The sequence below is a fragment of the Colletotrichum destructivum genome, chromosome 7, assembly GCF_034447905.1.
Source record: "Colletotrichum destructivum chromosome 7, complete sequence".
NCBI classification, from domain to species: domain Eukaryota; kingdom Fungi; phylum Ascomycota; class Sordariomycetes; order Glomerellales; family Glomerellaceae; genus Colletotrichum; species Colletotrichum destructivum.
Window position 1 is genome coordinate 3,674,732 of NC_085902.1, and position 27,927 is coordinate 3,702,658.

Sequence of the window (27,927 nt, forward strand, 5' to 3'; positions counted from 1 at the left end):
AAGTTGGCTACCTGGACATTTGCACTTTTCAGAGTACACCCCACTTGGAAAGATGATTGTCTCACCAATCACCAAGGTAGTGTGTGCAAAGCATGCCCTATACGTATCTCATACAATTCCCCTGACCTCTAGGAAGAGTCAAGCAGTAAGATGATGGCATTGCAGGCCACTGACTTGTTTCACTATACATGAATGATAGACTAAGAAGGAATACAGTGTTTGCTGGGAAGCAATGATGTCACCTGCGGACAGAATGATTCTGAACTTGCAGGCTGTGATGTAAACAGCATTGTTTGCTTCTTGCCTTTATTAGAACCTAATTATCATGCTCCCCTTCTACACTATACATTGTCCTCCAAGGTTTTAAAAAAAAACACAGGACCAGATACACCATACCCGTTGACAGCATGAGGGCTCATGAGGCGCAAGGGCAAGGTTAACCGAAAGCCCTTGCGCCTTGCAACCTGATAGCCTGACCCACGATGCGGGTGAAGGAGTAGTCAAAGTCAAGGTGAAGCCAGGATGCCAGAATCTTCCTGTCGACTCATCTTTTGTCTTCTTCCATGCACAAAGAAACGCCAAAAACAGATCCAAACGTTAGTTTCCGACGTCATGAACCATTGACCAGCAACACTGACTATATATAGATGAATAGCAACCACCATCCGAAACCACCTTCAACGCCTTCAGGCTCTGGAGGCTTGGTCCTGCCGTATTTTCCGCAGGCTCTCGCGCAGGGCAACAGCGGCGGAGAGGGAGTGGATGAAGGGGGTGGAGGAGGAGGAAGGGAAGACGAAGCAAAAGAAGAAGAAGAAGACGAAGAAGAGAAAATCGCGGTGGGTTCGTTGGTGTGAGTCCGTCCTTGGATGAGAGTTGTGGCCAAGACAGCAACGGAAGTCAAGGTCACCCAACTAATCGACTGAAAGGTATTGGGACGAGGGCGGCAATCTTCAGATTGATGATGACGATGGGGCTTTGGCCTATAGCTTGGCCAACTTCGAACCCAGCCCTAATGTCGCTGTTACTGCCGCCCCTGTATCTGCGTTCGGCCCCTACATATCGAGTCTCTCCTACGTCTCAGCTTCCAATTTTGGCTTGGCTCACGCACCTAGCCCAGGCCTGATCTTTGGTCCGGTTGCCGCCCTCAACCCGGCTTCCGCCTTCAACCTGACTGTGAATTCCATCCCAGCTTTACCCTCCGCACCGGCCCTCACCTTTGCCCGAGCTCCTGCGTTAGGCACACCTTCTCCCTGTGCCCCTACCCAGGCACTTGTTGCAGCTACAGCTCTCCCTTGGACGTCGCCCCCGGCCGTCACTGCTCAGCCTCCGGTTGGTCCTCTGGGTTTCTGGGCCATGAGAAACACCCTCGTCGGCCCCAACTGGCAAGGCCCGCAGGGACAACTCCCTCAGTGGCACCCCGATAACCTACGAGCGCAGAGATCCGTTGGTGATGGGCCCAAAGACAGAGACGGACTCCGGTACTGTGCCAAATGCAACACGTGGCTCTTCCATCCGGCCTTCTTCGAACGGGATGACCGCTCACGGGGCCGTGACACGCGGACCTGTAACCGGTGCGCGTGGCGCCTCTGGCAAGGCCAGAACCGCCATAGCCCGAGAGACGAGTGGCTGCGGGCAGTGCAGCCTGTCATGATGCAGCTCAAGAGCGGCGAGCCGGGCTACGGCCGTTGATGCGCGTGAACAGCCATGGCGCAGGCGGAGCTAGTTGAAGTGTCAGAGATACAGAGATCTTGGATGGCGTGGAAGGCATGAGGAAAGAAAGGTATGTACAAAGGAAGCGGTTGTCCATCCCTTCTCTCGTCCAACCCCTGCCTTGCCTCATCCAATCTGCACCAGGCTCGTCCGAGCCCCCAGACGTGGTTGAGTGGGCGTGGCGGGGCATAAGGCTGTGAGCCGCCTGATGTCTCGTCTGGGTTGACGGTCGATATCAGATGCAGTTTGTGTCCAAGCGTTGGAGCCCCTGTCAACCATGGGACCATGGGACCATGGGACGGGACGACTTTCAATGACGGTATCTATTTGTTGACAAGCGGGAGCGGTGGAGGGTTTCTGTCTGTCTGGGCTGTCTAGGAAGATCGCTGGGGACTGGACACTTTAGGACAATGCCGGATGACATGAGATCCTATGAAGATCAGACGCTGACCGAACCGTGGAAGCAGATTATTCTTCTAGAAAATGCCGGCGGACGAGGGCAGGACGAGCTTTGTAACAACCATACGAACAGACGAACAGGGTCGGAGAGAAACTCGGAATAAGTAGCACGTAAGGGAGAGAGAGAGGAGGGGGGGGGGGGGTTGAAACTCGAAACCTGAGAGGAAGCACCCTAGCGAGGCTCTTTTTCTACCAAATGGAGTGGTTCTTCAAGTGTGTCTGAGTAGAAATGAAGACAAGCTCTCATACCAAGGTGTGTAAAATATGGTGTCTATCTGTAGCTGTATATGCATCGGAGCATAAGTTCGTTCATTCTGGCTTTGGGCAGCAGAAAAACGTCAAGACATGACAACATAGAGACATTCGCCCCTCACTCGGCAGTGGAAGATGTATGTTGGTATCTTGTACTAGAACCGAAAGCCATGAATGAGCGGTAAGGTGAGATAAGCTGTGAGCCATGACATGACGCAAACAGACGCCATGAGCCATGAGAGAAAAGACTCGAGTGACAGGCGGCAGAATTGTTTGGCGGCTGGTAGCGAGCGCTACTACCGGTACTTGTCCCGGCGCAACGGGTCAGAAGGTACCTACCTACCTACCTGTCCGTCCACTGCAGAACTGGCGCAAGGAACCTAATTACTAACTTGGCTGCCCAACCATGCTGCCCTGCACTCAAGCTTACCTCATCTGGCTAAGCGAGAAACTCCACAGAAGCAACAGGAACTGCACCATTGGTCGGACCAGAGATGAGCTCCGGAACCCGCGGTACGTATCCGGCCCCACCCGCCATCCCAAGGACCTTGTCCAGAGGCACAGTTGCACTCCGGGAAATTGGAAATCACTCGTCATCCTTGTCGAATCCCTGCTGCATACACCATCATCCACCATTCGCCGTCCGCCCTCGTTCATCTTTTTGCAGAACTCGCCCGTATCGCCTCGAAAAGGGTGTGTGCTCAATATCCCTGACGCCCTCGGCCGCTGAAGCAGATGCAGATGCAGATGCTCTCGGGGAAGGACATCTTTCCAAGTTTGCCATTCGTTTGTTCCTTGCCTCCTCAGCTCTCTCGCGCCGCCCGATCGCCGACGGACCCTCGACATCGCGATAGCTTCCACCCGTTTGACCTCCACCACTCGACAACGTTACAGCTCCTCGAAAAGCAGCCCGTTTGCAACACGAGAAAAACACTACATCATATCCGTCACACTAGTGCAGAGTAGACTCGGGAACCGAACTGCCCGTGCTAGCTCCCGATCAGCGTTGGAGGAGCAGCAAACGTCAAGCTTCCCGTCCCGCCCGTCGCTTCGTCTCGACGCACAAGCGCTAAGACATTGCCGACAATCCGTGCGCCGTCCGCGTTCTTGATCGGTTCTACAGAGCACAAAAAGAAAACACCTCCCCCCCTGATAGTTTTGAGTCCCAAGCTGTCGACGAAGCCATTTCCCAACTCCTCGAATGCTCCCGGAGCAGTAGAACACCCTCGCAGTCGTTGTCATGGACGAGAAACAGGCTCCTGGGAGGCCTAGTGGGATCCCTCGATTCTCGCGTCTGCCTCTTCCCAAATCGACAGCCACTCCCCCCCCTCCCCCCCCTGCTGCTGCTGCTGCTGCTGTTCGGCCTTCACCCTCGCGGGAGGGTTTGAACTCCGGTCTGAGGAACCCTCGGCTTCGGCCGGCCGCATCGCGGGACAACTTGGGGCCAGCCGTCGCTCCTAAGCAACCCGAACATCGCCTGGCAGCCCCGAAGCCACGGCGGGAGCTTCAGCCGCCCTCTGCGAGCAAGCCCGCGTTGAGAGCTCCTCCCGCCCCCGCGACGACGACCCTCAGGAGTTCCCGCAGCGTACCTCGACTGAAATCGAAAGAAGCCGGCTTCCACAAGCCACCGACGCCTCCAGATGAGACCGAACAGCCCACCATCGCGCGCTCCGCCAGTCTGACACGCCGTCAATTTGGAGCAGCTCACGCAGCGAACCCAGACTTCGAACCAGTCCCAGACCTACCCCCTCTGCCCAGAGACACGAGCCCACCAGCCATTGTTGACGATGCCGAGTCCGACCTTCCGACCTTCGATACTCCGAGAGCAACGTCTTTCAAACCCCGGCCTTCTCTCTCCGAACGGACGATCGAAACCCTGCAGCAATTGCAATCTTCGCCCTCCCTGAGCAAGAAGACGTCGACCTTTTTCGACCCCGATGGCACCATTCGACCTCGTTCACGCGCCGGCAGTGGCCATTCGCGACCGGGCTCAAGCTATACATCTGACGGCTCTGGACGTCCGGCCTCGCGTCACAGCAGACCCGGGTCCAGTTCCGGAACGGAGGAAAACCCCTTCGCGAATGCTCGAGCGGTAGCTAACGCCCATCGACATCCTCTGGGGTCCATGGAAGGCACCCCTTCTCGCCGTGTCTCTGGCATTCGCTCTCTCCGGCCACCGACGCTGCGAGCCACGCCCCAATCGTCCCCTTCGGGACCCTCATCGACCTCGGCTTCGGGTATTCCCATCAACCAGAGTCCCAGCCCGACAAGAGCAACCGGCATGATGCCGCCGCCGTCAAAGACTGGCTCAAAAACCCTGGCTGCTCGTCCTCTTAAGCCCCGTGCTTCGGTCAACGGCCTGTACAAGAAGCCGTCTCTGCCATCGATGGGCCAGACCACGTCGGCTTCGGTTGCCTCGCCGCCTCCAAAGTTGACACCCAGCAAATCGTATGGATCCCTGAGAAGGCCCGGCCCGTCAAAGATCAGCGCCCCGTCTCCGGCCCTAGCAGCTCCGATCGCCACAGATGAAGAAACCGCAGCCAGGAAGTCCTCAAATGCTCTGCGGGAACAGATCGCCAAGGCCAGGGCGGCCAAGCGCGCGGCCGATCGTCAAGCGGCGGATGCAGCGGCATCGGTTGCGAGCCCAGCGCCCATTGCGGAAGCAGAGTCAACTCGCACAGAGCCTCCGATCATCCCAGAGGATAATGGGTTCGAGTTCGGCATTGCCGTTACGACCGATGCCTTCAGTACCAACGACCCGTTCAACACCAAGCGGTCGGAGAACTCGCAGAAAAAGATCATTCAGCAGCGTCTGGTCGCCGCCCGAAGCAGTGGACGCCTCAACGTTGCCGCAATGGGCCTCAAGGAGATTCCTGTCGAAGTCTTGAAGATGTACGACATGGAGTCCATGGGTACGTACGATGGCTCTTGGGCCGAGACGGTCGATTTGACAAGATTTGTGGCTGCCGACAACGAACTGGAGACCATTGGCGACGACATCTTCCCCGACGTTACCGCTGAGGAATTGGCCCAGGACGAGGACTCAAATGGCAACATCTTTGGCGGTCTCGAAGCGATGGACTTGCATGGCAATTCACTTATTTCGCTGCCCATGGGTCTGAGACAGCTCCCTCTTCTGACGTCTCTGAATCTGGTAAGCCAAAATTTCACCCGTGGATTCTCGGCGTCTCTCTCAACTTGACTAACCGTTATAACAGTCCCAAAACCGCCTTGCTAACAACTGCCTCGAAGTCATCACTCAAGTCAAGGCTCTCCGTGACTTGAAGCTCGCCAACAACCTCTTGCAAGGTCCTCTGGACCCCATCTTCGCCAACTTGGAGAACCTGGAACTATTTGATCTCCACGGGAACAACGTGTCGTCGCTTCCCCCGGGCATCGAGAACCTATCCAGGTTGCGCGTTCTCAACCTGAGCGAAAACTGCTTCGAGTCGCTGCCCTTTGCAAGCCTTTCCAAGCTTCCGCTAACGGAGCTGATCATGAAGAAGAACAAGCTCACGGGAACGTTGATTGAAGATGGAGTTGAAGCCCTTTCGAACCTTCAGGTGCTGGACGTTTCCTGCAATCAATTGACTCACTTGGTCTCTTCGGGATCCACGATTGGTCTTCCCTCGGTTCACCAGCTCGTCCTGTCCATGAACCGTCTGCGAGAGTTGCCCGATGTCAGCTCTTGGCCCAGTCTCATGACCCTGACGGCGGACGAGAACGCCATCTCTGAGTTCCCGAGCGGTTTCACTACTCTTCAAAAGCTCAGGCATGTCGACTTCTCGGCCAACGATATCCGCGTCGTGCCGTCAGAGATCTGCAGGATGGACAGCCTGACTCTCATTCGGCTAGCGGGCAACCCCTTGCGCGACAAGAAGTTCGTCTCGGCCACCACAGAGGAGCTGAAGGAGGTTTTGGCCGGTAGACTCGAGCCGCCTGTGTCGTTTGAGGAGGATGTCGACGCTGCCACGCCTGATACTGCGCTCAACAACACGCTCGCGGAGCCCCACGAGATCCATCCAGCCACCGAAGCTGTACCGGCTGAGTCCTTGGCCCGTGATAACCACTCGGACGAGGACTCATTTGCCACGCCGCCTACCTGGTCGCCTACTTCGCCTGCACGAGCTCGCTCGCAGACGCTTGCCAAGGAAACATGGCCCGTCAAGCAGGGCGTCTTGGACCGCTCAAACACCAAATCATCCTCTTTGCATCCCGTGGTTTGCTCTAGGGTTGTTGCCGACAACCGGGTCATCGAGATCCAGCTCCACCACAACCTCTTTACCTGTTTCCCGAACTCGCTGTCTTTCTTTGCCGAATCTCTTGCCGCTCTCTCGCTCGCCCACAACCAGCTCGTTGGCGAAACTTATTTGACGGAGGAACTCGATCTTCCGGTGCTCCGCGAGTTGAACCTTGTCAGCAATCACATCACGAGTCTCTCGCCCTTGACCACACATTTGCATGCTCCGCAGCTGGAGAAGATGGACGTCTCTCTCAACCGCATCACGGCCCTGCCGCCTGACCTGCGAGCCGTCTTTCCCCGGCTTGTTGTTCTGCTGGCGGCAAACAACCACTTGATTGAGCTGGACCCAGACACCATCAGGGGCCTGGAGGTTGTCGATGCCGGCAACAATGACATTGCGCACTTGAACCCCAAGCTCGGGTTGCTTGGTGGCAGCGGAGGACTGAAGCGCCTCGAGGTTTCCGGCAACCGCTTCAGAGTCCCCAGGTATAATGTGCTTGAGCGAGGCACAGAGGCCACGCTCCGGTGGCTCAGAGGACGAGTACCCGTAGCGGAAATGGCTTCATGGAAGGAGGGGCAAGGTGATTCGGGCAATGCCTCCGACACGAGCTTGGCGGACGTCGACTGAACAGTGAAGGGGAGTCCGGTTTACAGACAGAAAAGGATGGAAAAGAAAAGGGGTCTGTTGTTATTATTGTTCGAGTTCTATGGGTTCGTCTTTGGAGGGCGCGTCACATGTCTGTTTTCTTACATTCTTTTTTTTCGATTCGAGCACATATTTTCTATGCTTGTGGGCAGTGGTGCGATGATACGATACCATACTGAGCTTCCAGCTACGGAGTTGAAGAGAAGGTCAACAAAAGGGTGTGTGTGTGGTGTGATCTTTGCGATCGCCGTTAGAACTGCCTGATAGATATCCTGTACTAGTACTGTATAATACTATAACCATAATTCTGGGTGAGGGTCTATCCCATCGAGGTTCTTGTCTCCGGTTGATTATAGTTATCTTGCTCAACCTTTTTGGTTCCACCGGGTTGGGACGTGTAATGATGCTCACATAACCTTGGTACGGAGAGCACTCAAAACCCTCTTGTCCACCTCTCGTCAGCAGGGTATCTCCGATGTTGTCCTCCAAAGGATATAAGCCGCTGAGATTTCCTTCTTGTTTGGTTTTTGGCTTCTCGTTCAATAACCGTAACAGCCAACTTCAACACTTCAGCCAATTTCAACAAGCCACCATTCCTTCGGGTCCATCATAAACAACCCTACATTCTCAGACAAAGTCATTCTAGACTACATGGCTTCCGCAATGTCCACCTTTCGCGCCGCCTCGGTAGGAAGACCTTACGATGACACCCTGGGCGACCTCTTGGGCGACCTCGACAGCGAAGCCTTCAGTCTCTCGCCTCTCCCCTCATCTCTTCCCTCTTCCGACAACTCTCAAAATCCCCTTCCGACCAAACACATACGCCATCAAGACCTCACACGCCCGCACCCGCACTGCACGATCCAACAACGCCGGCAGCACCAGCAGCGCCGTGCGCACAAGGCCCCCGCCGCCTTCCTCACGGCCTTCGCCCTCATCGTCTTCGCCGAGGCGCGGCTGCTGAGCATGTACGCGGCCGACGTGGACCTTATCGACGGGCAGGAGCGCGCGCGCCTCGTCGCCTCAGCGGCGTTCATGTACGTCCTCGACGGCATGGTCCTCCTGGGCGGGTACTTCGCCGACTGCGGGCGCGCGTGGTGGGCGTTCCTGGACCTTGTCACGTGCGGCACATACCAAGGCTCGGGGGACGACGAAGCTGCGACGGGGTCGGAGGACGACGAGGTCGGCGGGGTCGATGAGTCGTGCACGAGCACAAGGGCCATCGAGATGCTGTTGGGTGTGGAGATGGGCATGCTCCTGATCGCCGTGTGGCCGCTCGCCCTGGGCTGGATCGCGATCCTCTGGTTGAGGGACGGGGTCGAGTGCGTAGACCCCGACGTGGAGGAGGCCACCGCGGATGATGAACCGGCTGGTACGCGGGAGCAAGGGCGCGTTACCTCGACCGCAGCCGACGAGAAGACGCCGCTGCTTGAGGGGCTCGTTGTGGAGGTGTATGGGCCCGGTAACGAGAAGTCTGTCGAAGAGACGATGGCGTTGATCGAGGAGGAGGCTGCAAAGAAGCGTCGGGCGTATGCCGAGCTGATGGGCCGCGAGAGTATCTTTGGTGAATTCTAGGCATGGGGTGGTCACGTAAAGTCCGGCACTGATGTAATCATCGCGAGACGCGTTGCGATGGTATCAGTGGTGTTGTATAATTAGAGAGAAATACATCTAGTACTATTGCCTCAGACGATTACAGACTTGAAGCAGATTCTAGGGGATTTCGTGCCGACGGAGCAAAACCAAAGAAAACTGATCTTCTAAACACAGACAAGTCTACATTGCCCATACCCGAAGCGACTCGACAATCAACGTCCACCCACTCACTCGCCTTCGACGAGAGAAAGTTTGGTGCGTTTCAAGATATATCAGACTGAGAAAACGGCTCATCACCCCTCGTTGGCTGAACAGGCTGAGATGATGTGAGATGTTTTCATAGAATGAATTTGACTCTCTTCCTCCCGTGGATTCCGGCTAAGCGTCCTATGGAATTATCAACCTTACCAGAACCCAGCAAAGCTATCTCCTGAACCAAGGGAGTTTTGGGTGAACGGAGATAGACTCCGGACCCTCATATATGTTTTCCTCGGTCGTCGCCTTCGTCCCCAAACCAACCTCTTTGCCCAACCTTAACATAGCACAACTCGGCCTTCGTTCCTGAGCAACAGCATCCCGTCACCACGAAGCAACCTACAACGAAACGCAGGTTTCCTTCTCCAAACAAATTCCAAACACAACCATAGACACAATTACAACCATGGCCCCCGTACATACGTCGCACCTCCTTGCGGCAGAAATCGGAGACAGGATGGCCCCAACAGTCGGCGTCAGCGGCACCGCCAACTCATCCCTTCAAGTCGACGTCAAGACCATCATCACAGTCTGCCTCAGTATCGGCTACGTCATCTTCGGCGTCGTCGCGTACGCCTTCGCCAACAAATGCCGCTTCTTCGCCCTACCCGAGTGGTACCGAACCTCGGTCTGCGGCCTCAGGGAGAAGGTCCTGGTGACCCTGTGGTTCCCCGCGGTATTTCTCCTGTGGCCGCTCGTCATCTCGGCTTACCTGGCCTCCTGGTGCGGCTTCACGTTCTTCAAGGAGCTGGGGGCAAGGAGGAACAGAGCCGAGTCCGACGAGATCGAACTGGATGGTCGTAGGGAGCCGGTGGGTGAGCAGAGGAACAGAGACAAGTCCAACGAGATAGAACTGGATGATCGCAGGGAGCCGGCGGGTGAGCAGAGGAGCAGCATTGAGTTGGGGAGGTGGGTTGACTTGCCTCTTGACGAGGAACGGCCTGCTGAGCCTGAGCCAAAACCCGTACCGGCTCGTGGGTTCTTCATCAACCCATTCGACGAGACTCAAAGAGGCCGATCTGCTCACTCCCGCCCTCGCGGGAGTGAGGCTTCCCCCAGCCGTAGTCCCAAGGACACCGGCGGAAGGGCTTCCGGCGCGGGGCTCGAGGAACACCCGATCGCGTGGTATGTCAAGCTGCCGCTGCCCGAGAAGATGCTGCGGGACGCGTCCCCGCGGACGTCGTCCTCGGCAACGTCGTCGTCGTCGTCGTCGTCGTCGTCGTCAGGAGGCCGCAGTCGGAGCCCTTACGACCGTGACGGCGGTGACGATAACACGACCCAGTTGACGACGAGCTCACCCTTCATGACCGAGGACGAGTTCGAGCCCGAAACGTTCCGGAAGCCCAACCCTCGCTTGCAGACGATTCCTGAGAGCGACAAGGAGGAGGGGCTTGAGGAGTGAGAAGAAGCGAGGCTGCGGTGAGGGCGTGTCCTACAATTCCGGCATGGCTTACTCGGAGGACGATTTCTAGGGCAGAGCAGTGCCGAGAAGAGGGTTCTTATATAAGACTCGACTAATCAGGTGGCGTCTCCGAGATGGACCAAGACTGCGAGGTGTATTAGTAGCGACATTGTAGGGTCTGGTAGCAAGCTCTTTAAAAGCACCTTGCTTGCTGACGAATGTTGAATAGATTTCCTGTTATCCTTATGCGCAGTTCATTTGTCTAATTAGTAGCTGTTGTTCTAGACTTAAATACAGTCTAAAATGTAAAAGTCGTGATGAAATTAGCATAAGGCAGTTTAGGTAACTACATATATAACCTTTATGAAACCTGCCTTTCTATAAGAATCCTAGCGTTTATAATAAGTGCTTTAGAGGTTAGGAAGTTTTCCTCCTTAGTTTAAGCAGTAAGAAAGGCTCTCTTCTCTCTCTCTTGGCTATAAAGAAAAATGCAAAAAGAAGAGTTCTGTCAAAGACAAGCAAAAGAATGCGCCGAGGGGGAATCGAACCCCCGGCTCCCCGACGCTGCTGGATGGCAACGGAGAATTTTACCACTAAACCATCGGCGCTGTAGATGAATGACACTCCGCCTTGAGCGCATATAATGGAATTTCGAAAAACACAGAGACGGGCACCCTGTCCGTAGTCAGTTCAAGCAACTACTTCCCAAGGTTTATCATTAAGGAATACATTAGCTAGGTATATGTAAAGACCGCTTTGTCTTCAACTGCTTATAGCATCAGTTTTCACTAGAAAGTATATATCTCTCTATAATACTCTCCACATTTACATTGATTAAAGGCAGTGCTCTGTCCATCGTACATACTCGACTGAAGAAGCAGGGTATTTTTGCCTGTTTCAACTCTCCAACTGACGATAACGTTCCGCTATTCAGTTCAGGTAGTTGGGGAAGTCCAGACCGTCCACTTGGAACTCGTTCATCAACGTGCCCCAGTCCGGGAAATCCTGCATCATGCTGCTCCAGTCCATCCCCTCAGCACCGGCAATGCCGTACAGAGCAGGGTCCTGCCCGTCGGCGTCTGGCCTGTCCTCGGCTCTCGGCGTCGGATACGCCTCCTTGTCCGCGTTGCCGGCCGCCTCGACGTCGGCGCCGGCGTCACTGGCACCCTCGCCATCTCCTTCGTTCTGCTGCGCTAGACGCTGACGCACGGCAAGCGCCTTGGCCCGCAGCGCGTCCAGTATCGTCATTTTGGCCGCCGGCTCGGAGCCCGAGCTGACCTGCCGGATGAGGGCCGAGTGTTCGTCCACCGCCCTCCACGCCTTTTCGACACTGGGGCCCTCGGGCTTGACGCACAGGTGCCACAGCACGTAGAGCAGCATGTGGTACGGCGGATACGACCGCATATTCCACCGGTACGGCCGCAGCAGCTCGTCCGAGGCCAGACTCATGCAAGCCTCGAGGATCCCGAGCGCCTCCTGGAGGTTCTCCTCCGTTGCGAACGACTCGCGCGCCTCCGGGTGCTCGAGGTGCAGCCACTGCTGCCGCGTGACGAGGTCGAGCTTGCGGATCATGAAGCGCGCGACGAGAATCGTCTGCCGCTGCTCGGGGATCACCAGTTTACAGTTCTGGAGGAAGCCCTCGGCGTAGTCGTGCAGCTCCCGGACGATTTGCGCGCGGACGGACTCGGGCGTCGGCTTCTCGGCCCACGACGAGGCCATGGCCGCGAGGCGGTGCCACGTCCGGCCGGACTGGATGTTGATGAGGACTAGGGTGAGCTGGGTCCAGCCCAGCCTCGGCGGCGGAAGCTCCCTCATCTCCGGGTACAGGTCGCCGTCGTCCAGGTTGGACGGGTAGCTCACGCCGGCGTGCAGGCTGAAGCCGGTCGAGTTCTGGATGCCGTAGTCCTCGCCCGCTCGGCCGTCCCGCCCGAGGAGATGCCACCATATCCGCCTCCGGATCTCGGACTCAAACGTCGTGAGGCCGAGCTTCGTGCCGTCCCTGTGCAGACCGATGGACTGCGCGGCCCGGATTGCCAGTCCGTTCAAGGTCCACAGGCCCCGGCCGGGGTTGTGTATCCTCAGAGCGGCCTGCGAAAGGAGAGTCAGCAAAGCCAGCAGCAGTGTTGGGGCGAGCGACCCGGGGAAGAACCGGTTCAACCTACCAAGTAGATGGCCAACGCCTCCAAGAGTCGTACCGAGGGATGCTCGAGGAAGTCGGCCTTGGCGAAGGCCTGCTCAAGCCCCGTCTTGAAGCGGTGGAGACTTGTCGTTTTATCCTCCCCGGTCAGGCTCTGGACCGTGGCGGGTTCGAGGATGATGACGGATATGAAGAAAACGGAGAAAACGATGGCCATGGCCTCGACGGGCGCGTTGTGGGGATCATCGATGGCAGTGTAGACGAGGACCTCGGCGGTCGGCCGGTGGAGGACCTTGTTGCAGACCTCGATGTTGTCGACGTAGTTCCTCCACAGTTCCACGGCGCCGGACTTGGGAGGGAGCAGGTCCGCGAGGTGCAGTTTGGGATCCGGGGCAGACAGGATGCCCATCGGATTGAAGGGCGACGGGGCCGCTTGGGGCGCCGGTTCGCTCCCTGGAGTGCTTAGGACCGATTGTATGTCATGTTCCTTCGCTGGGATGAGCAGACTGGTTCACGTTGGAAACGAGTCGGGGTGTATATGAACGGCCTGGCTCACCTCTTCTATGACGCGGGAGATCAAGACCTCGTCGAAGTACTGGGTCGAAGTCCCCTTGCGCACCAAGATCTCATCACCCGCAAACTTACCATGGGAATCCGGAGGCGGCGCTATTCCCGATCTCGGGGTCGACGCCGGAGGGTTCTGATGCTGCTGCTGCTGCTGCTGCTGATGGTGATGATGATTGGAGGCGAAATCGGAGACGGAGCCCGGTGCGGAGGGCGTGCGGAAGGCGGCATGGTGCTGGTCGACGGCGCCGGCCACCAGAGACTTTTCCAAGTCCGATATCCGGTTCGCCACGTCGGCGATAGTGGTCTTCCGGACGCGGCGGACGGGCTGACCCACGGGAGGATAGTAGCACTGGAAGCCGCCGCGGATGCACGACGCGCAGGGTAGCTTCTTGTCGCAGCGGACCTTGCGCCGGTGACAGAGGTGACACGAGCGCTCGATCTTGCGCCCGGTGCCGGTGCCGGTGCCGGTAGCGGAGCTGCTTCGGACCCTGCTCCCGCTCAGGTCTCCGGTCTCAGGACGGACGACCGGGTTGTTGCTGCCGTTGTCGTTGACGGCCGTCGGAGGTTGCGACGATCCCGAAGACGGCGTGTCGGCTGCTTGCGCGGGCGAGAACGGCTTGGCTGACGTTGCCGTCGTCGGTGTTCTTGTTATTCTTGATGTAAAAGCCGATTCCATGACCGCGGAGCCGGGACCGGACCGTTTTGGGTAAAGACGGATGTATGAGATGTGGCCTGATTCTGGCGACAAAACCGAGACTTGGCAGATGACTGATAATCTGTGACAAGGTGCAAACAAAATGGACGGATCTTGACAACTCCCCGTCAAACCGGTCGAAGGTGGGTGATGAGCTCTAGGTCGATGGCGAAGATGCTTCGGCCTCGGTGCTGTCTTAGCTGCCGAGGCCGACCGAGCCCCGCTCGCTGCTGACTCAGTTCAGGTCCGAGAGGAGAGAGAGGGAGAGCATGAACAAGTTAAAGAGTTCGAAACATGGCTCCCAGCCGCTTTCGGTTCGTCTCCTCGTCTGGCGTCGTCCGCGGACGGCGCACCAACACAGCAGCTTGACGCCGAACCGCCCTTCCGTTCGCAAGCGGTCTGTTCATGCCCAGTTCGAGACTAGTCAGCGAGCGAATCCGTCAAACAACTACCTCCCTTTTCCTGTTCGGTTGTCACTTGGGGAATCCGAATCCCCCGCCCTCCCCACTATCGTGGGCAGCAGTGGAACATGGACAACCCTTCAGAAAACTTGAGCCTCTCCTCTCCCCCATATCAGTACCAATGTGTTCACAGACGACAAATGCTCTCTGAACACTCACCAATACGAAAAGACGAGTGCGGTACGATGCTACACAACTGCCCTCCCTTCCCTATATGGCGTATTCTTGACTCGAATGCAACACAATGACCGGCCGGTGGGATATTGACGCCCAAAGGAGGCATATGTCCGATGCCCCCATAGCAGCATGTGTTGACCGTGTCCAAGGTCCACCAGTTAATGTGAATAAGGTTTTCCAAAGGCGAGGAATACCCCAACCGGTCACGATGGCCCCCCCCTTCCTCTGATGTAAATCTTCCGACAGGCACCCCTCCCCTCCCCCCAATTCTCGCGTGTGTGCTTTGACTGCGGGTATCCGTGGGCCAGCCGCCCATCACGATTGACGGTCATGGCCAAGGCTGTGTGTGAATTACTCGAGCAGAGAACCATCGCCAGGTTTCATTGGAGGGGAGGGGGTTCCGATGTAGACGACCATTGCTTCGATGTCTACGGACAACTCCCGTAATGCCGCGGACAAGGCTCTCTAGAGCCTTTTCACGCCACGGCAAAACACCTTCAAGCACACGGCAAGACGCTACGTTTTGTTTTACGTGTATCTCGAGTCGCGAGAGCGAAAACTTGAAACCCAGCAGCGCCCATGTGCGTGCATTGATGATGGTGCTTGCAGAATGTTGAGAGAGAGCTGCAGGTTAACGAGGAATGTGACCGAATTGGAGACTCATGTTGCCGGATGAACATCGTAGACAGACAGCCAGGAACAATGGATGGGCTCAAGAGTTTTCTCTTTTGTGTGCCTAGAACCGGATGGCAGCTCGAACCTCGAAGGGATACTATCATACACAACACACAGTCCACGCTCATGCTGCAGACTGGATTACCAAACCGCGGGTTCCAACCAACGCGTCCCGTATAGCGCCGTCCCCTCCCCCGCACTCCCTTCAGCTGCCATTGCCATAGCCGTGTGTTTTCTGTTGTTTTTGCAGAACATCTATTTAGAGGCGATTCCTGCAGAGGGTACGGAACGCGCCAGACAGAGAGGGGGTTGGGGAGGGAAAACAAGGTTTTTGGACGGCGCATAGGCCCATATTCATGCGCTATCCGAGCGTGCTTCAAGGACCGATGCCGGCATGAAACGAGACTGATTACGACCTTTTTGGAAGCAGTGTGGACTGTATGTAGCTTGCAATCTGTCGTTGTTGAGAGATGGAATGTTTTGAGGGGGTCTTGTATTTGCTAACGAAGAGAGTGAGTGAGAGAGAGAGAGGGTGTGGTATCACAAGTTGCTGGGCGTTCACGCCCTGATTCCCCCTCCCCCTCGTCGGTCCGCCCTCAGAGACAATAGTGGACGGGCAGACATTTGGATCCCTTCCTGGCGTCGTCTCTAATGCCGTTCGTCGTGTTTTTGTTTCTTAATGAGCAAATGCTTCCAGAATTCCCAAAGTCTCCGCGATGGGAGAACACCCACCTCGACCCACCATGCGCCTAACATACGACGGGGACAGCAAGAAATATAGACACGGGTTGGCTTGCCTCGTGATGTTGATGAATAAAATGAATAAACCCCGTAAAATTTTCCCCCGTCGGCCGTTATTTGAAGAGACAAAAAAGCGATGCCTCGCTTCATATCCACGTCGCCCCCGCCAGTGTTCCCAGTAGAGAGATAAGAGAGAGAGAGAGAGAGCGAGGGAGTAGCAAAAGAAATAAAGAGGCAATAGTCAACACACACAAAAAAACAAGAAGGGAGTGCTGCCCCATCTAGACGCCCACCGAGATGGGCGGCAGGCTCGGCATCATGTCGAGCCACGACATGCCCGGGTTCGCATCCCTCATGTCCCAGACGGCGTTCAGAAAAGCCGCCATGCCCGTCTTGTACCGCGTGTTAAAGGCGTCGGTGAGGGCGCTCATGGCCTCGAGCGCTGTCTCCTTCTCGGCGGCGTCGCGGGCCTCGATGGCGGCCAGCATGTAGGGGAAGCTGACGCAGCGCTGCGTGTCCTTGGAGACGGTCAGAGTCATGCGGAGGTCCGAAAGGATGCTCTTGGACATGGCCGAGGCCATCTCGTCGCCCTCGCCGAAGCGGTGGCGCAGGCGGTGGATGAAGAGCATGGCGGCCGTCTTGTAGATGCGGCTCTGGGCCAGCATGTGGATGACCTCGCCCGTGGTGAAGCGGCTCGTGAAGTCGGGCGGGATGACGGGCTGCCAGGCCTCGACGTCCCTCTCGAGCGCGTCGAGCGCCAGAGTCTGCTCCTCGACGTCGACCTCGTGGTAGAGGTGGTAGCTGATGCGGCAGAGGTCGTACAGGTGCTGCAGCAGCGGCATGCACACGCCGACGTAGGCGTCGACGTGGCCGCCCTCGGGCGGGGCGATGCCGCACACGGGCAGCTCGCGCTGCATCAGGCACTCGTTGATGTCGACGGCCGTCATGTAGACGAGGATGTAGTGCGTCCGCGTCGTCGAGATCTGCGTCGTACCGAGGAGGTGCCGGACGTGGCTGAGGATGTAGCGGCGCACGGGGGCGGCGCTGGTGCCGAGGGCCATGTTGGAGAAGTAGACGATGCCGAGCCCGAGGCCGGCCCACGGCAGAAGCTCCTCGCGCTTGAGCGTCGGCAGCGGACACGACCGCAGCTGCTCGACGGCCATGGCGCCGCGGTGCAGGTTGGCCTCCGGGTCGTACTGGCCCGTGTCGAGGCCCATGGTGGCGGCGAAGGCGGTGTACATGGCGATGTAGGCGTCCTTGCCCTGGTCGAACATGGAGAACAAGTGGACCGTCATGTCGAGCTGCATGCTGTCGACAAAGGACGGGCCGATGAAGTACTGCATGAAGTTGGACTTGTGCAGCAGCCGCGACAGCGAGTTGCGCTCCGACGTGTCCAGCCGACTCAGCGTGCTGCCGTACGGGCTGAGTGACTCGAGGATCTTGGACGGCGGGCTCGAGGCCGACTCGGTCGACGAGTCCGACGACCCGTCGTCGGGCGGGCTGCCGGCGCCTTGGAGGCTCGGAACTATGCTGGGTTTCCGGGGCAACGGACTCGGCGCAGGGCTGCTCATGCGGGCGAGGGCTGTTGTTGAAGTCGAGGATGATGATGATAATGATGATGATGATATTGATGTTGAGGTTGATGGTGTTGATGTTGTCGTCGTACTCGTAGCTGTCGTCGTCGGTATCGTCGTCGTGGTTGTCGTCGTGTTCGTCGGGGTCGTCGTCGTCGTCGGCTGCGGCTGAGGGATCACCAGATTGGTCTTACGATGGTGCATCGGGTTTGAACACGAGATGCCGCTGCCCATGATCTTGCTCCGGACAGCGATCTTGGACCGGCCCTTGACGGCGGACCGAGGCACGGGACGCACGAAGACGCAGTCCCGGCCGTTCATCATGCAGCGATCGCATTGCTGGTTACCTTCCGTGAAGGTGCATTTTGACTTCTGGTAGTAGCAAGGCGCGCAGGCCTTTGCGACAGGCTGGGCAGACGGTCAGTACGGCCAGGGCGCGGGATATGGTGGACGAGGTGACAGTCGTATGGTATGGGTGTAGTAGCAGGGGAGTAGAGTACTTGGTGCAGCAGTACAAGTAGAGACAGACGGAGAAGAAGAAAAGGATGATTGATGATGACGGTGATGATGGTGACGACGATGAGTTATGAAAGGGCCAGGATGCAGAAAACAGAAAAGGAAAACGACGATGACGTTGGCTCCCCCTCCCCCCCTTGTGCGGGATGCCGATATCTCGACGGAGATAGGCGATGGAAACAATACGGACGCGGACGGGCTCACCATTGTGAATCAGACCCTGGTGGGGTTAATCCATTCGAGGTGCTCCAACAGACAAAGTTCTGTGGGGGGGGTGAACAGCAGGATTGACTGGCAAGGCCGGTGACTCGGGAATCGTTCAATAATCTGGGTCGAGGAGGGTCGATGGCGGGGGTTTGGTGATTATAAGACAGTGGTCTCGTCGGGGAGGGGGGAGAAGAGAGGATATGCTTCTAAGCTGGCTCTGGGTGCCTTGGTGTCTGTTTCTCAGTCTCTCTGTCTGTCTTTCTGTCCCGAATTGTGGGAGATCTTGCTGTTGCTGCTGTTGCTGTTGTTGCTGCTACTAGGAGGGGGGAGAGGGTGGTTGTGGAAGACGACTGGTTCAACTGCTAGACCAATTGTGCTGTTGGATGTTAGGAACAAGACGATGACGGTGAGTCGATAGGAGGACGGTCACTGCCGTAGATGTGGTGATGGCGGTGACGGTGACGTGACGGGTATGCGAGGGGTAAATGCCGAAGGAGTTAACGAGGGAAGTGGGATGTAGAAGTGATGTTATGATATGGTTGTCGAGCGGGAAAGACAAAGAGAACACTGGACAGTGTGGGACAGGACAGGACAGGACAGGGCAGATAGGTGGGTAGTAGATTAGGTACCTAAGGTATTCTAGGGTAGGGGGAGGGGGGCTGGCATGTAAAAATAAGCTTCGGGCGTGGTGCGCATGGTTTGGGATCCAAGAACAAGAAGACAAGTCAGGCTGAGGCAGCGGTCTGATGCATGGTGATCATTGAGGGGTGGGGAGGACTCTCGGGCGTTTGGTCCGCTTCTGCTTTGTCTACAGAACGGGCTTGCCAGGGGGGGGTTGGGTGGGATGAAGAAGGGATGATGGACGGGGAATTAGGGAATACAAGCAAAAGGGGAGGAACAGTGAGATACGAGTGGAGAGAGAGAGAGTGTGTGTGTGTGTGAGAGTGTGAGACTGAGAGAGCGAGTGAGAGACTGACTGACTGGGCTGACGGTGAGCGAGGATGGACGGAGAGAGGACTGCCTGAAGAGGCCCATGGGACCGAGAGAAAGTAGGGGTCCCCGACTGCTGCAGCGCACACATGGAGCTCCGTTAACAGCCCTCACTCATCCCTGGTACAGGGATAGCTAGAGAGATGGAGAGATAGATACATACACACATACATACATACATACATCCACCACACATACATTTGAACATACAAAAACAGTAAGTACATCAACCTATACATAGGTAGGTAGGGTAGGCAGACTCCTCCACGTCGTCTCATATGCCCCAACACTAATTAACTGACCGGCCCCTCTTTACTCTTTACTCTACGATGTACTGCAAGATCTTGCTTGGCTCACACACTGACAACCAGGCAGAAAGCCGCAAGCAGGCGGGCGGCCAGACTAGCGTGTACGGATACTCGTTAGCTGGGCAGACGCCAGCCTGTGCGGCCCGGGGGCATAGCAAAGCATAGCATAGCATAGCATAGCACAGCAGGACAAAGAGGATTGACTTACTGGACCGTGGCTGGCGGCCTACGACTGACTGGAGCAAGATAAAATATTTCGCTCCTCGTAGAAGAGAAAAGGATAGGAAGCTTGCAAGAGCAGCCAGTCAGTGACTTGAAGATGGACGGTATTAGTGCGGTACACACACACACACACTCTCTCTCTCTCTCTCTCTCTCTCTCTCTCTCCCCCTCTGCTGATGCTTAGCAAGCCAGCCATCAAACGCACGCACACTAACTACCCTCTTGCAACATTACCTCCCCCTCCACCCTGAAACGTTGCCGTGGTACAGGTATCTGTACTATCGTAATGGGAGACGGAAAGGGGGAGGGAGGGGACAAGGCAAGGCAAGGCAAGAAAGTGGCCTGTTTTGACTTTTCCCCCATCGCCTCGCACGGACAATGGCAACCCGAAAAGAGACCAAAATGAGACCAGAGGCAAGAGACAGAGACTGGGAAACGCATGTGGCATCCCAGAAGACCAGAGGAGTGAGACGTGGAGGCAGAGCGGAGGGCTGACTGTCTTGGACTCCTCTTTGGGGAAGAGGGGCCGGAACAAGGGCCAGGGGGGGGGGGGGGGGGGGGGGGGATTTCAGCATCCAAGATGGAGAATGGAGGGGTTGAATGGCATTGTAACTGGACTTGGATGAATCTGAAAACAGCCAGCAAGTAACTGTCCTTTGTGCTTCTTTTGCGTTGCTCACTGATGAGTCCGCTTGAAGGCTGTGTAGGCAGGTAGGTAGCGACACTCGTGATCCCTCACAGAGGAGACAGACAGCCAGATGCGTCGACAGCAGCCTTGAGGTTGTTTGATCGAGGGCACGAACCGCCTCGGGTAGACCCAGCTAGGTTCGTTTCTGCCGTCTGTCTGTCGCGCACTGATGATCTGTCTCCTTGAGACTCGGCCGCGATTCGTGTCGTGCGTCTTGTCTGCCTGCGTTCAGCGTTCGTTGCCTTTGCTCTATTATCCGTCCTCTTGTACGGATATTACTCTCTCAATCGAGACCCCTGGCACGCCGTCCTCCGGGCTGGTTTCCGGAGGGGCCCGAGCCCTGAGACCATCGGTCGTGGGGTGAGGTACCTGCAGAACTGCACTGCAGTCTGCACCAAGCACGCACCTCTGTGTGTGTAGTACATCCATCGTTACTTGTACACACGATGGCACACGGCACATCATCTGCAGTTCTTCCCAAGACACATGGACGCAACATGGCATTGGTCCATCTGCCGTGTGTGAGGCTTGCCCATCATCTACCCTCCTCCTCCGTCCATCAATCGGAACCAGGCCCCAGCCTAGCCGCTACGCTTGTCCTGGTTTTTCGGGCATGGGCATGTAGAGAAAGCCCAGAGACACAGCCAAGTCCGCAGCAGTTCTGCAGCAGCGCATACGGATGCACAGGGATCGGTATGCAACGGGGGGAAGACGGGGGGGTCAGGGTCCAGGGATGGATGCAAACATCCATCTGTAAGCAAACATCTTTGCTGGCCATGGCCTCATGGTCTCATGGTCAAGAGTGTCTGGGACATGGTTGAGTGTTACGGATACTGTTGCAAGAATCCAATGGAGCAGCATGATGGACAGACAACGTGAACAGATACGCAGACATTGAGCACTGAGCACTGTCAAGACCAAAGGCCAAAGGCCAAAGGCCAAAGCCAAGGCCAAGATCAAGGGCCGCGACCACAACCATGCCGCTAACCCGCAGGCACATGTTACATGTATGAACAGTGACTAAGTGGGCACTTTCTCAAGCGCGAGACTGAGTCGTGTCCCGGCCACTCCCCATCGGGGGCAATTTGCTTCCCTTCTTTTGCGTCCTGATCTGCATGTCGCATTCGCCATCCATTGGAGACGTCCACGGTCAAGGAAGAATGGCTTGACCCTTTCCGTATGCCTGTATTTAGCCCCCCCCCCCATCCCCGAAATGAAAAAGGCTTGTCGAGGAGGCACCTTGATCGCCTTGGTGTCGACCAGACTGCAACGTTTCCGGAACAGGATCCGTACAATCAATCTCGTGAGAAGCGGATCACAATTCCATTGCACGCTTGGAAACCCTCACAATGCACACACACACACACACACACACACACACACACACATATACACTCACTTTCACTATCAGTTTCCCTCTATCTCTCTCATGGATTGACATACACTAGAGGCGCTAGGAAAGCTTCACGGTTGCACCACTGGCTGGGCCTTTGTTTTGTTCTTGGGTTCTCCGGGGGCCCAGCCAAGCATGACCTGCATGCCCGTTGCACTCCTCCCAACTGGGGGTTCAGGTTCAGCCTCTTATGCGATGAGCAAGTGGCAACGGAGGAGCCTCACACATCTCGCTCTCAACCTAGTCCGGGCTTGGCACCGTGGATGGATGGTCTCTAGACTCGCATACGGACGGATACCCCCTACAATTCGTTCATGTCCCTTGGCCGTCACGCGCGCGGTCCCCCCCCCCCCCCCCCCTCCTCCAGTCCCGTCCTTCCAGTCGTGGCTGTTGCTGCCAATGCCCGCCCTTGGCAGGCCAAACGAGCTCTTGGCGGGCAGACGACGATATCTTGCTCGAGTTGCAAACCTCTTGTATCCGTACATGACTGGAATAAATAAATAAAAAAGGACTGTTTTCAGTGAGGCCATGCTCGCCTTGGCACGCTCCCTCATCGAGATTGCCACCCCCGTCTTGTGCCGCCCCTTCGTCCCATTTCAACCCTCCCCCCCCCGCCTCCTCATGAACAACGTTCAGGGCCCCAAAGACTGCTGAAGCTGTGGCCCCGATTCTACTCATTGACTCGTTGAGTGAGCTCGACCGTGATTCGACCATGACAAAACCGAGACGAAATAGGAAATCTTTGCCACTTCCACCTCAGTCCAGAAGCCACTGAAAGCACACACCCTCACTCAAACTTTCAACATAACTCTCGGCTGTCCCCGTTTGCTGCCCCTCCCCCCTGCTCATCCTCCATCGGTCTCGGCTCTCATCCAAAGGACAGAGCCAGTGCTGGGCAAACTCAAGGTTGACTCGTAGCCAAGGTTTCAACAGGAAACAACATTCTGACAAGGTTGAAGCGGCCTTGAGTGTGTACTGTAAGCCACTGATACTATTCTGTAAGGACATGTGTAGGAACATGTGCAACAGGCACAACCCGGTACGCAATAATCCTCCTCCCATGCGCGAACCAGCCGCGACTACGATGTACAGGTATACCATCCCCGGATTCTAGGATCCCCACCCCTTGAAGGCGGGCGGGCGGGCGGGCCATGCAGGAAGCCAGAGAAAGGGAGCGCAGGTCAGGTGGGGTGCGTTGTCAGCAGTTCACAGGGCGTGTTCCTGTGATTCTACGATGTATTGCTCTGCCAATTCTTTCCATCCTATCCGTATGTCACAGTACCTCTGCCCAGTCCAAAGTTCAGCCAGTTCAGGGTTTGACCGCAGATCGTCTCTTTCCTGCTTCTTTTAGGACATCATACCTGGGCTGTACCGGACAGCTCGGACGTGAAGATTGATGGTCGACGGTGAACGGGGAGAAGCAGCCCTGGCCCTCCCCCCCCCCCCCCCCCCCCCCCCCACTGTTTACTCGACCCAGTATGTAGAGCTGTTCTTTGAGAAGGAGATCTTGCTTCCGGAAGTCAAGGATGTTGCCCGGGTATGTTTCTTTATACCAATATGGCCCTGTGAGGAAGATTTGAGCCTTGGCTGACACCAAACAAAAAGAGGCCTTCGTCAGCAACTCAACGACACTTCCTCCCGTGAAGATGAGCGAGCCCCGATCTTGGTGCGAGCAAAGCTTTGCTTCCGTCTCGCTAGAGCCTGTCGGATCGACCTTCGATTCGCCAGGCTCTCATTCTCGCGGACCAATAGATCAACGAGGGCCAACTGCTCCCTCACGATGGTCCAAGGAGCCCTTCATGCTCTCGCTCATCCGGGGTCCCTGACTGCTCCGGGCATCATACTGACACACGACGATGCAGGACGGAGTCGTGCTCGGGAGGACGATCGAGGAAGAAAGCTACGCGGGGGACGGAGCTGACTCGCCGACCCGGGAAGTCCATAGCTCCCCGGGTCAGCCCGCCCGGCAAACGGAGCCCGCCTCGCTTCCGACTTGCTCCCCCCGGCCAGTGGCTGCGGGAAGGGCCATCCATAGGTGCAATATGGCCCAGTCTCCCCGTGTCTCCTTGTCCCGTGCTTCCCGTGTTTGCTTGTGGGTGGGGTGTGAAGGGGGGGACTGTCTGTCCTTTGTTCCTCCGCCATCGTTCGCCCATCGATCTGTGTGTTGTTCCTGATTTCGTCCCGACTAGTTGATGACCTCTCTCCCTTCCTTGTTTCATAACCATTGCTCTTACCTGGCAGAGATTCTGCCCCTCCCGGGCTCTACTTACCTTTGTACCTGTATGGAGACAGAGGGCTCACATGCTTCCGGTGATCAATCTGATCTTACACGAAACACCGTCTGGGACCCTGGAATCACACTTGACAAGCTTACAGGTCTTTCATCTCCGCCACAAACCCCCCCCCTCCCGAGAGCTGAGAGAACGTCGATTGTTCATAACAACAGGACCTGAAATAGCGCATAGTCGTGCTTGTTTCAGGACACCCACGCCCTCCGGTTCAACGTGCCCCTTCGACAACGACTGCATTTTGCTCCGGTGCTACCTATGATCATCCGTCTGTCTTCACTGCAACTGGTTCTCGACTGCAGAGTCCATTGCTCCGGCGATTACACAATCAATCGGCTCTTACTCCTCTTCCTCTTTCCCTCCAGGATTGCCTGTTGGCCGACACCTCCGCATGGCCGCGCTCCCCGCAATCACCAAGTCCCGAGCTCGCTATGACCACGAGAGTTGTCGGCAGTTCTTTAATTGGCTGTTTAGACTTTCGGGCGCCAGTTGTGTTGCCGACGCAGACTACCCATACGGGAGTAATACTGCCTCCTGATGCTTTGTGTTGCCCAGTGATATCATGAATGTCGATTAGAGTCGCACATCATGTGTTCCGTCATTAATCAGAGTTTGAGGGCAGTTTCCAGGTCTCGGCACACCAGATGAAGATATCTAGATGGCGCTGTCCCGGTCTCGGGTCTCCGTCGAGTTACCAAAGGCTTTCGAAGCCGCGAGTCGTGACAGTGTTCCCAACATCTATGATCCAGTACCGTCGGTGATTCGTGCTTTGAGTTGTACTTGTGTCTCCCGAGATACCCGGCCGTCATCGCAAGCATGGAGTCTCGTCTTGGGCCGTTGGATCCGAGCGACCACAACTCTACCTACACTGGAGCGGCCGGCCTCTTCATCCGGCAATACTGGCTGATACTCGGACCTCTGTTTCTCCTCCTCAATGCCATCCGGACTCGATACCTGTCGCCCCTCCGCCGGTATCCCGGCCCGTTCCTTGCCTCGACCACCCGCCTCTGGAAGGTCTTGTCCACCGCCTCCCGGAAAACGCACCTTCATCACATCGCCCTGCACCGCAAGTATGGCCCCGTCGTGCGCATCGCACCCAACGAGGTGTCCATCGCCTCGCCCGAAGCGGCGAGAACCGTGCTGAGCGCCGGCAAGCGCTTCTACAAGACGGCGTTCTACGCCGTGTTCCCGCCGCCCGAGAACCCGGACATCTTCACCGAAGTCGACGAGGAAGCGCACGCCCGGAAGAAGAAGGTCGCCAACGTCCCCTACAGCATGGCGGCCATGCAGCAGCTCGGCCCCTTCATCGACGACACCATCGATCTCCTGGCGGCGAAGCTGGCCGGGTTCGCAACAAAACGCGTCGAGTGCAAGGCCCGCGGCTCGGTCGACCTCGGCGCCTGGCTGCACTACTTCGCCTTCGACGTCCTCGGCGAGGTCGCCTTCTCGCGGAGCTTCGGGTTCTTGGCCGAGGGCAAGGACGTGGAGGACGCCATCGCGACCATCGACCGCTCGCAGGCCTACAACGGCATCGTCGGACAGGTCCCCTGGGTCGACCGCCTACTGCGACGGAACCCGCTCTGGAAGCTCGTGCCGACCCTCGATACGAAGAATGCGCCCATCACCCGGATCGCGCTGAGCGAGCTGGAACGCCGGAGACCCTTTGACAAGGAGAGCGAGGGGAAGCTGCGGAACGACGACGGGAGACAGGACCTGTTGGCAAGTCTGATCAAGGGGCACTTGAAGACGCCCGAGAAGTTCTCCGAGGGTGACGTGTTTGCGGTTGCTCACGGGGCCATGTGAGTTGGCGGGGTCTTCCCCTGACGAGCCTTTCCGCTGATGATAAAGTGATGATGGCCGAGGGGCTAACTTGTTATTGTCCACAGATTCGCCGGCTCCGATTCCACGGCCTCGACTATGCAGTCCTTGTTCTGGCACGTCTTGTCATCGCCGCAAGTCCACGCGAAGCTCGTCCAAGAGATCTCGGGCGCCGTCATGTCCGGCGCGCTCCCTCCTGCCGGCAACATCTCCTGGAAGGAGGCCCAGGAGCTGTCATACTTCCAGGCCTGTCTGAAGGAGGCCATGCGCGTGCGGCCGGCCGTAGGTCTCAACATCACCCGCGTGGTCCCGCCCGAGGGCGCCGAGTTGGACGGGCACTTCTTCCCGGGCGGGACCCAGGTGGCGGTCAACGGCTGGGTCTTGCACCGAGACAAGCGGATCTTTGGCCTGGACGCGGACGAGTTCCGGCCGGAAAGATGGCTGGTGGACGTCGAAGAAGCGAAGCGGATGGAGCGCTACATGTTCCAGGTGAGTTCCCCTGCCCAGGTGCTTCGGGGGTTAGGCCATGGTTGACCCTCGGGTTTCTCTAGTTTGGCGGCGGAAGCCACGTGTGCATAGGTCGTAACCTGGCTCTGCTGGAGATCAACAAGGCCGTACCGCGCCTCTTTAGAGATTTCAAATTCGAGCTCACTCATCCTGGACGAGAGTTGAGGGCAAACGCTACTTTCTTCGTTGTCCAAGAAGGGCTAGAAGTGTTTGTGGAGGAAAGAGAGACAGCGTAGATAGCATTCCAGATGAAAAGTAACTAAGAATCGAGGAGATCGCGAATCGTGTATCATAGGTTCTTTGCCCATGTGGAAGCATGGATAAACAAGATTGAGCCGATGAGCTTGAAAATTGGAATTGACATCTAGATTTAGCCCGTCGAAAATCTCCAGTGTTGGCCAACGTAGAGATGTTTATCAATTTCATAACCTATATCAGCAGTGCTCGTCAGTTCCAGGATGAAAAAAAAGAAAGGAACGTAGGTTGTTTGGCTTTCGAATCAAACGTGGTTTTACTCCAACTGGACTTCGTCTAGACTCATGTTTAGGACAGGACGTACAGCTGCAGAAGAAGCAAGTTGGGCAATCTGAGTACTGATTAAGTTGAATGATGGCCTGACTAGTTCAACCTTTCTTGTGTTATTAACTGATAGAATATCTTCTGATGTCTCATTGTGTGTGTATAGGTATGTCTGATAAGCGGTGCACTTATTTCTTTTAAACGTTGAAATCCAGGTAGCTAAACACAACACCGGCTCTTGACAGTATTTCTTCCTTCAACTGAACACCCTTGATTGTACGAAACATCTGGAATTCTTCTTTCTTTTTAATCTGGTCATCAAATAATGTACATCTTGATAATGAAAACTTGGAAAAGCCTTGTGAACGACTTAGGACTACCTTTATTTGATGAGAAAACTTATTTAGCTGATTCTACATACAGCGCGGTGTCAATCCTGTGGAGTTTTTCGAGATTGAATCTAATTTGGCCTTGCTCTCTGTCATGAGCACAATTATCAGAGATATTGGCCAGCATCACCTGGGGCTCTCTGACCTGCTCTAATCTAAGTCACCCTTGAGATTGTATGCTACTCGCTCGAATCCCTGCCGCTGGTTAGGCACAAGGATCTGACCACTTACCTACTGAAATATTGCAGGAATGCTTTCCCCGATTGAGCGTCCTTGGGGCCACTTTTCCTGGCCTGTAGTTGCAAGTAGCGTAGCATCAATGAAGCCTTGTGACAGCTTTTTGTCTTACAAAATTGAGCATATGTGATGAATGGCGCAAAAGTAGACCCACAGTTGCTGCACAGCATTTGTGTATATGGTCTCCATACCCTTCATGAAAGCATACCGCTTCTAACTTTACTTGCTTTACCTTGTCGTGGTCTTGATACTCATT

General features: G+C 56.3%; 8 protein-coding genes across 8 annotated transcripts; 6 read left to right on the top strand and 2 right to left on the bottom strand.

The window, feature by feature from the left end:
* Positions 1-647: 647 nt before the first annotated feature.
* CDEST_11686 (uncharacterized protein) lies at positions 648-1,689 on the top strand (the record flags this gene model as incomplete). Its single annotated transcript, XM_062927842.1, has 2 exons — positions 648-850; positions 927-1,689. 2 exons carry the CDS (start codon positions 648-650, stop codon positions 1,687-1,689), a joined length of 966 nt encoding a protein of 321 aa, XP_062783893.1.
* Positions 1,690-3,067: 1,378 nt separating this feature from the next.
* On the top strand, positions 3,068-7,626 carry CDEST_11687 (Putative leucine-rich repeat domain superfamily). The gene is made up of 2 exons (XM_062927843.1): positions 3,068-5,575; positions 5,640-7,626. Exons 1-2 carry the CDS (start codon positions 3,662-3,664, stop codon positions 7,290-7,292), a joined length of 3,567 nt encoding a protein of 1,188 aa, XP_062783894.1. The 5' UTR covers positions 3,068-3,661; the 3' UTR covers positions 7,293-7,626.
* Positions 7,627-7,973: 347 nt separating this feature from the next.
* Positions 7,974-8,885, top strand: CDEST_11688 (uncharacterized protein; the record flags this gene model as incomplete). The annotated part of the gene is made up of 1 exon (XM_062927844.1): positions 7,974-8,885. The coding sequence occupies one exon, from the start codon at positions 7,974-7,976 to the stop codon at positions 8,883-8,885; it is 912 nt and encodes a 303-aa protein (XP_062783895.1).
* Positions 8,886-9,567: 682 nt separating this feature from the next.
* CDEST_11689 (uncharacterized protein) lies at positions 9,568-10,563 on the top strand (the record flags this gene model as incomplete). The annotated part of the gene is made up of 1 exon (XM_062927845.1): positions 9,568-10,563. One exon carries the CDS (start codon positions 9,568-9,570, stop codon positions 10,561-10,563), a length of 996 nt encoding a protein of 331 aa, XP_062783896.1.
* A 930-nt stretch (positions 10,564-11,493) lies between these two features.
* CDEST_11690 (uncharacterized protein) lies at positions 11,494-13,943 on the bottom strand (the record flags this gene model as incomplete). The annotated part of the gene is made up of 3 exons (XM_062927846.1): positions 11,494-12,651; positions 12,726-13,187; positions 13,257-13,943. 3 exons carry the CDS (start codon positions 13,941-13,943, stop codon positions 11,494-11,496), a joined length of 2,307 nt encoding a protein of 768 aa, XP_062783897.1.
* Positions 13,944-16,296: 2,353 nt separating this feature from the next.
* On the bottom strand, positions 16,297-17,913 carry CDEST_11691 (uncharacterized protein; the record flags this gene model as incomplete). Its single annotated transcript, XM_062927847.1, has 2 exons — positions 16,297-17,597; positions 17,784-17,913. 2 exons carry the CDS (start codon positions 17,911-17,913, stop codon positions 16,297-16,299), a joined length of 1,431 nt encoding a protein of 476 aa, XP_062783898.1.
* Positions 17,914-21,699: 3,786 nt separating this feature from the next.
* On the top strand, positions 21,700-22,229 carry CDEST_11692 (uncharacterized protein; the record flags this gene model as incomplete). The annotated part of the gene is made up of 1 exon (XM_062927848.1): positions 21,700-22,229. The coding sequence occupies one exon, from the start codon at positions 21,700-21,702 to the stop codon at positions 22,189-22,191; it is 492 nt and encodes a 163-aa protein (XP_062783899.1). The 3' UTR covers positions 22,192-22,229.
* A 2,652-nt stretch (positions 22,230-24,881) lies between these two features.
* On the top strand, positions 24,882-26,930 carry CDEST_11693 (Putative cytochrome P450). The gene is made up of 3 exons (XM_062927849.1): positions 24,882-26,000; positions 26,088-26,508; positions 26,571-26,930. Exons 1-3 carry the CDS (start codon positions 25,018-25,020, stop codon positions 26,760-26,762), a joined length of 1,596 nt encoding a protein of 531 aa, XP_062783900.1. The 5' UTR covers positions 24,882-25,017; the 3' UTR covers positions 26,763-26,930.
* Positions 26,931-27,927: the final 997 nt, after the last annotated feature.

What these genes read in the sequence shown, in the direction of transcription:
- CDEST_11687 (XM_062927843.1), top strand. Translation starts at nt 3,662, where the DNA reads ATGGACGAGAAACAGGCTCCTGGGAGGCCTAGTGGGATCCCTCGATTC. An exon ending in TTCTGACGTCTCTGAATCTG is followed by an intron (nt 5,576 to 5,639) that starts GTAAGCCAAAAT and finishes CCGTTATAACAG; the next exon opens with TCCCAAAACCGCCTTGCTAA.
- CDEST_11693 (XM_062927849.1), top strand. Translation starts at nt 25,018, where the DNA reads ATGGAGTCTCGTCTTGGGCCGTTGGATCCGAGCGACCACAACTCTACC. An exon ending in GCGGTTGCTCACGGGGCCAT is followed by an intron (nt 26,001 to 26,087) that starts GTGAGTTGGCGG and finishes TATTGTCCACAG; the next exon opens with ATTCGCCGGCTCCGATTCCA. An exon ending in TGGAGCGCTACATGTTCCAG is followed by an intron (nt 26,509 to 26,570) that starts GTGAGTTCCCCT and finishes GGGTTTCTCTAG; the next exon opens with TTTGGCGGCGGAAGCCACGT.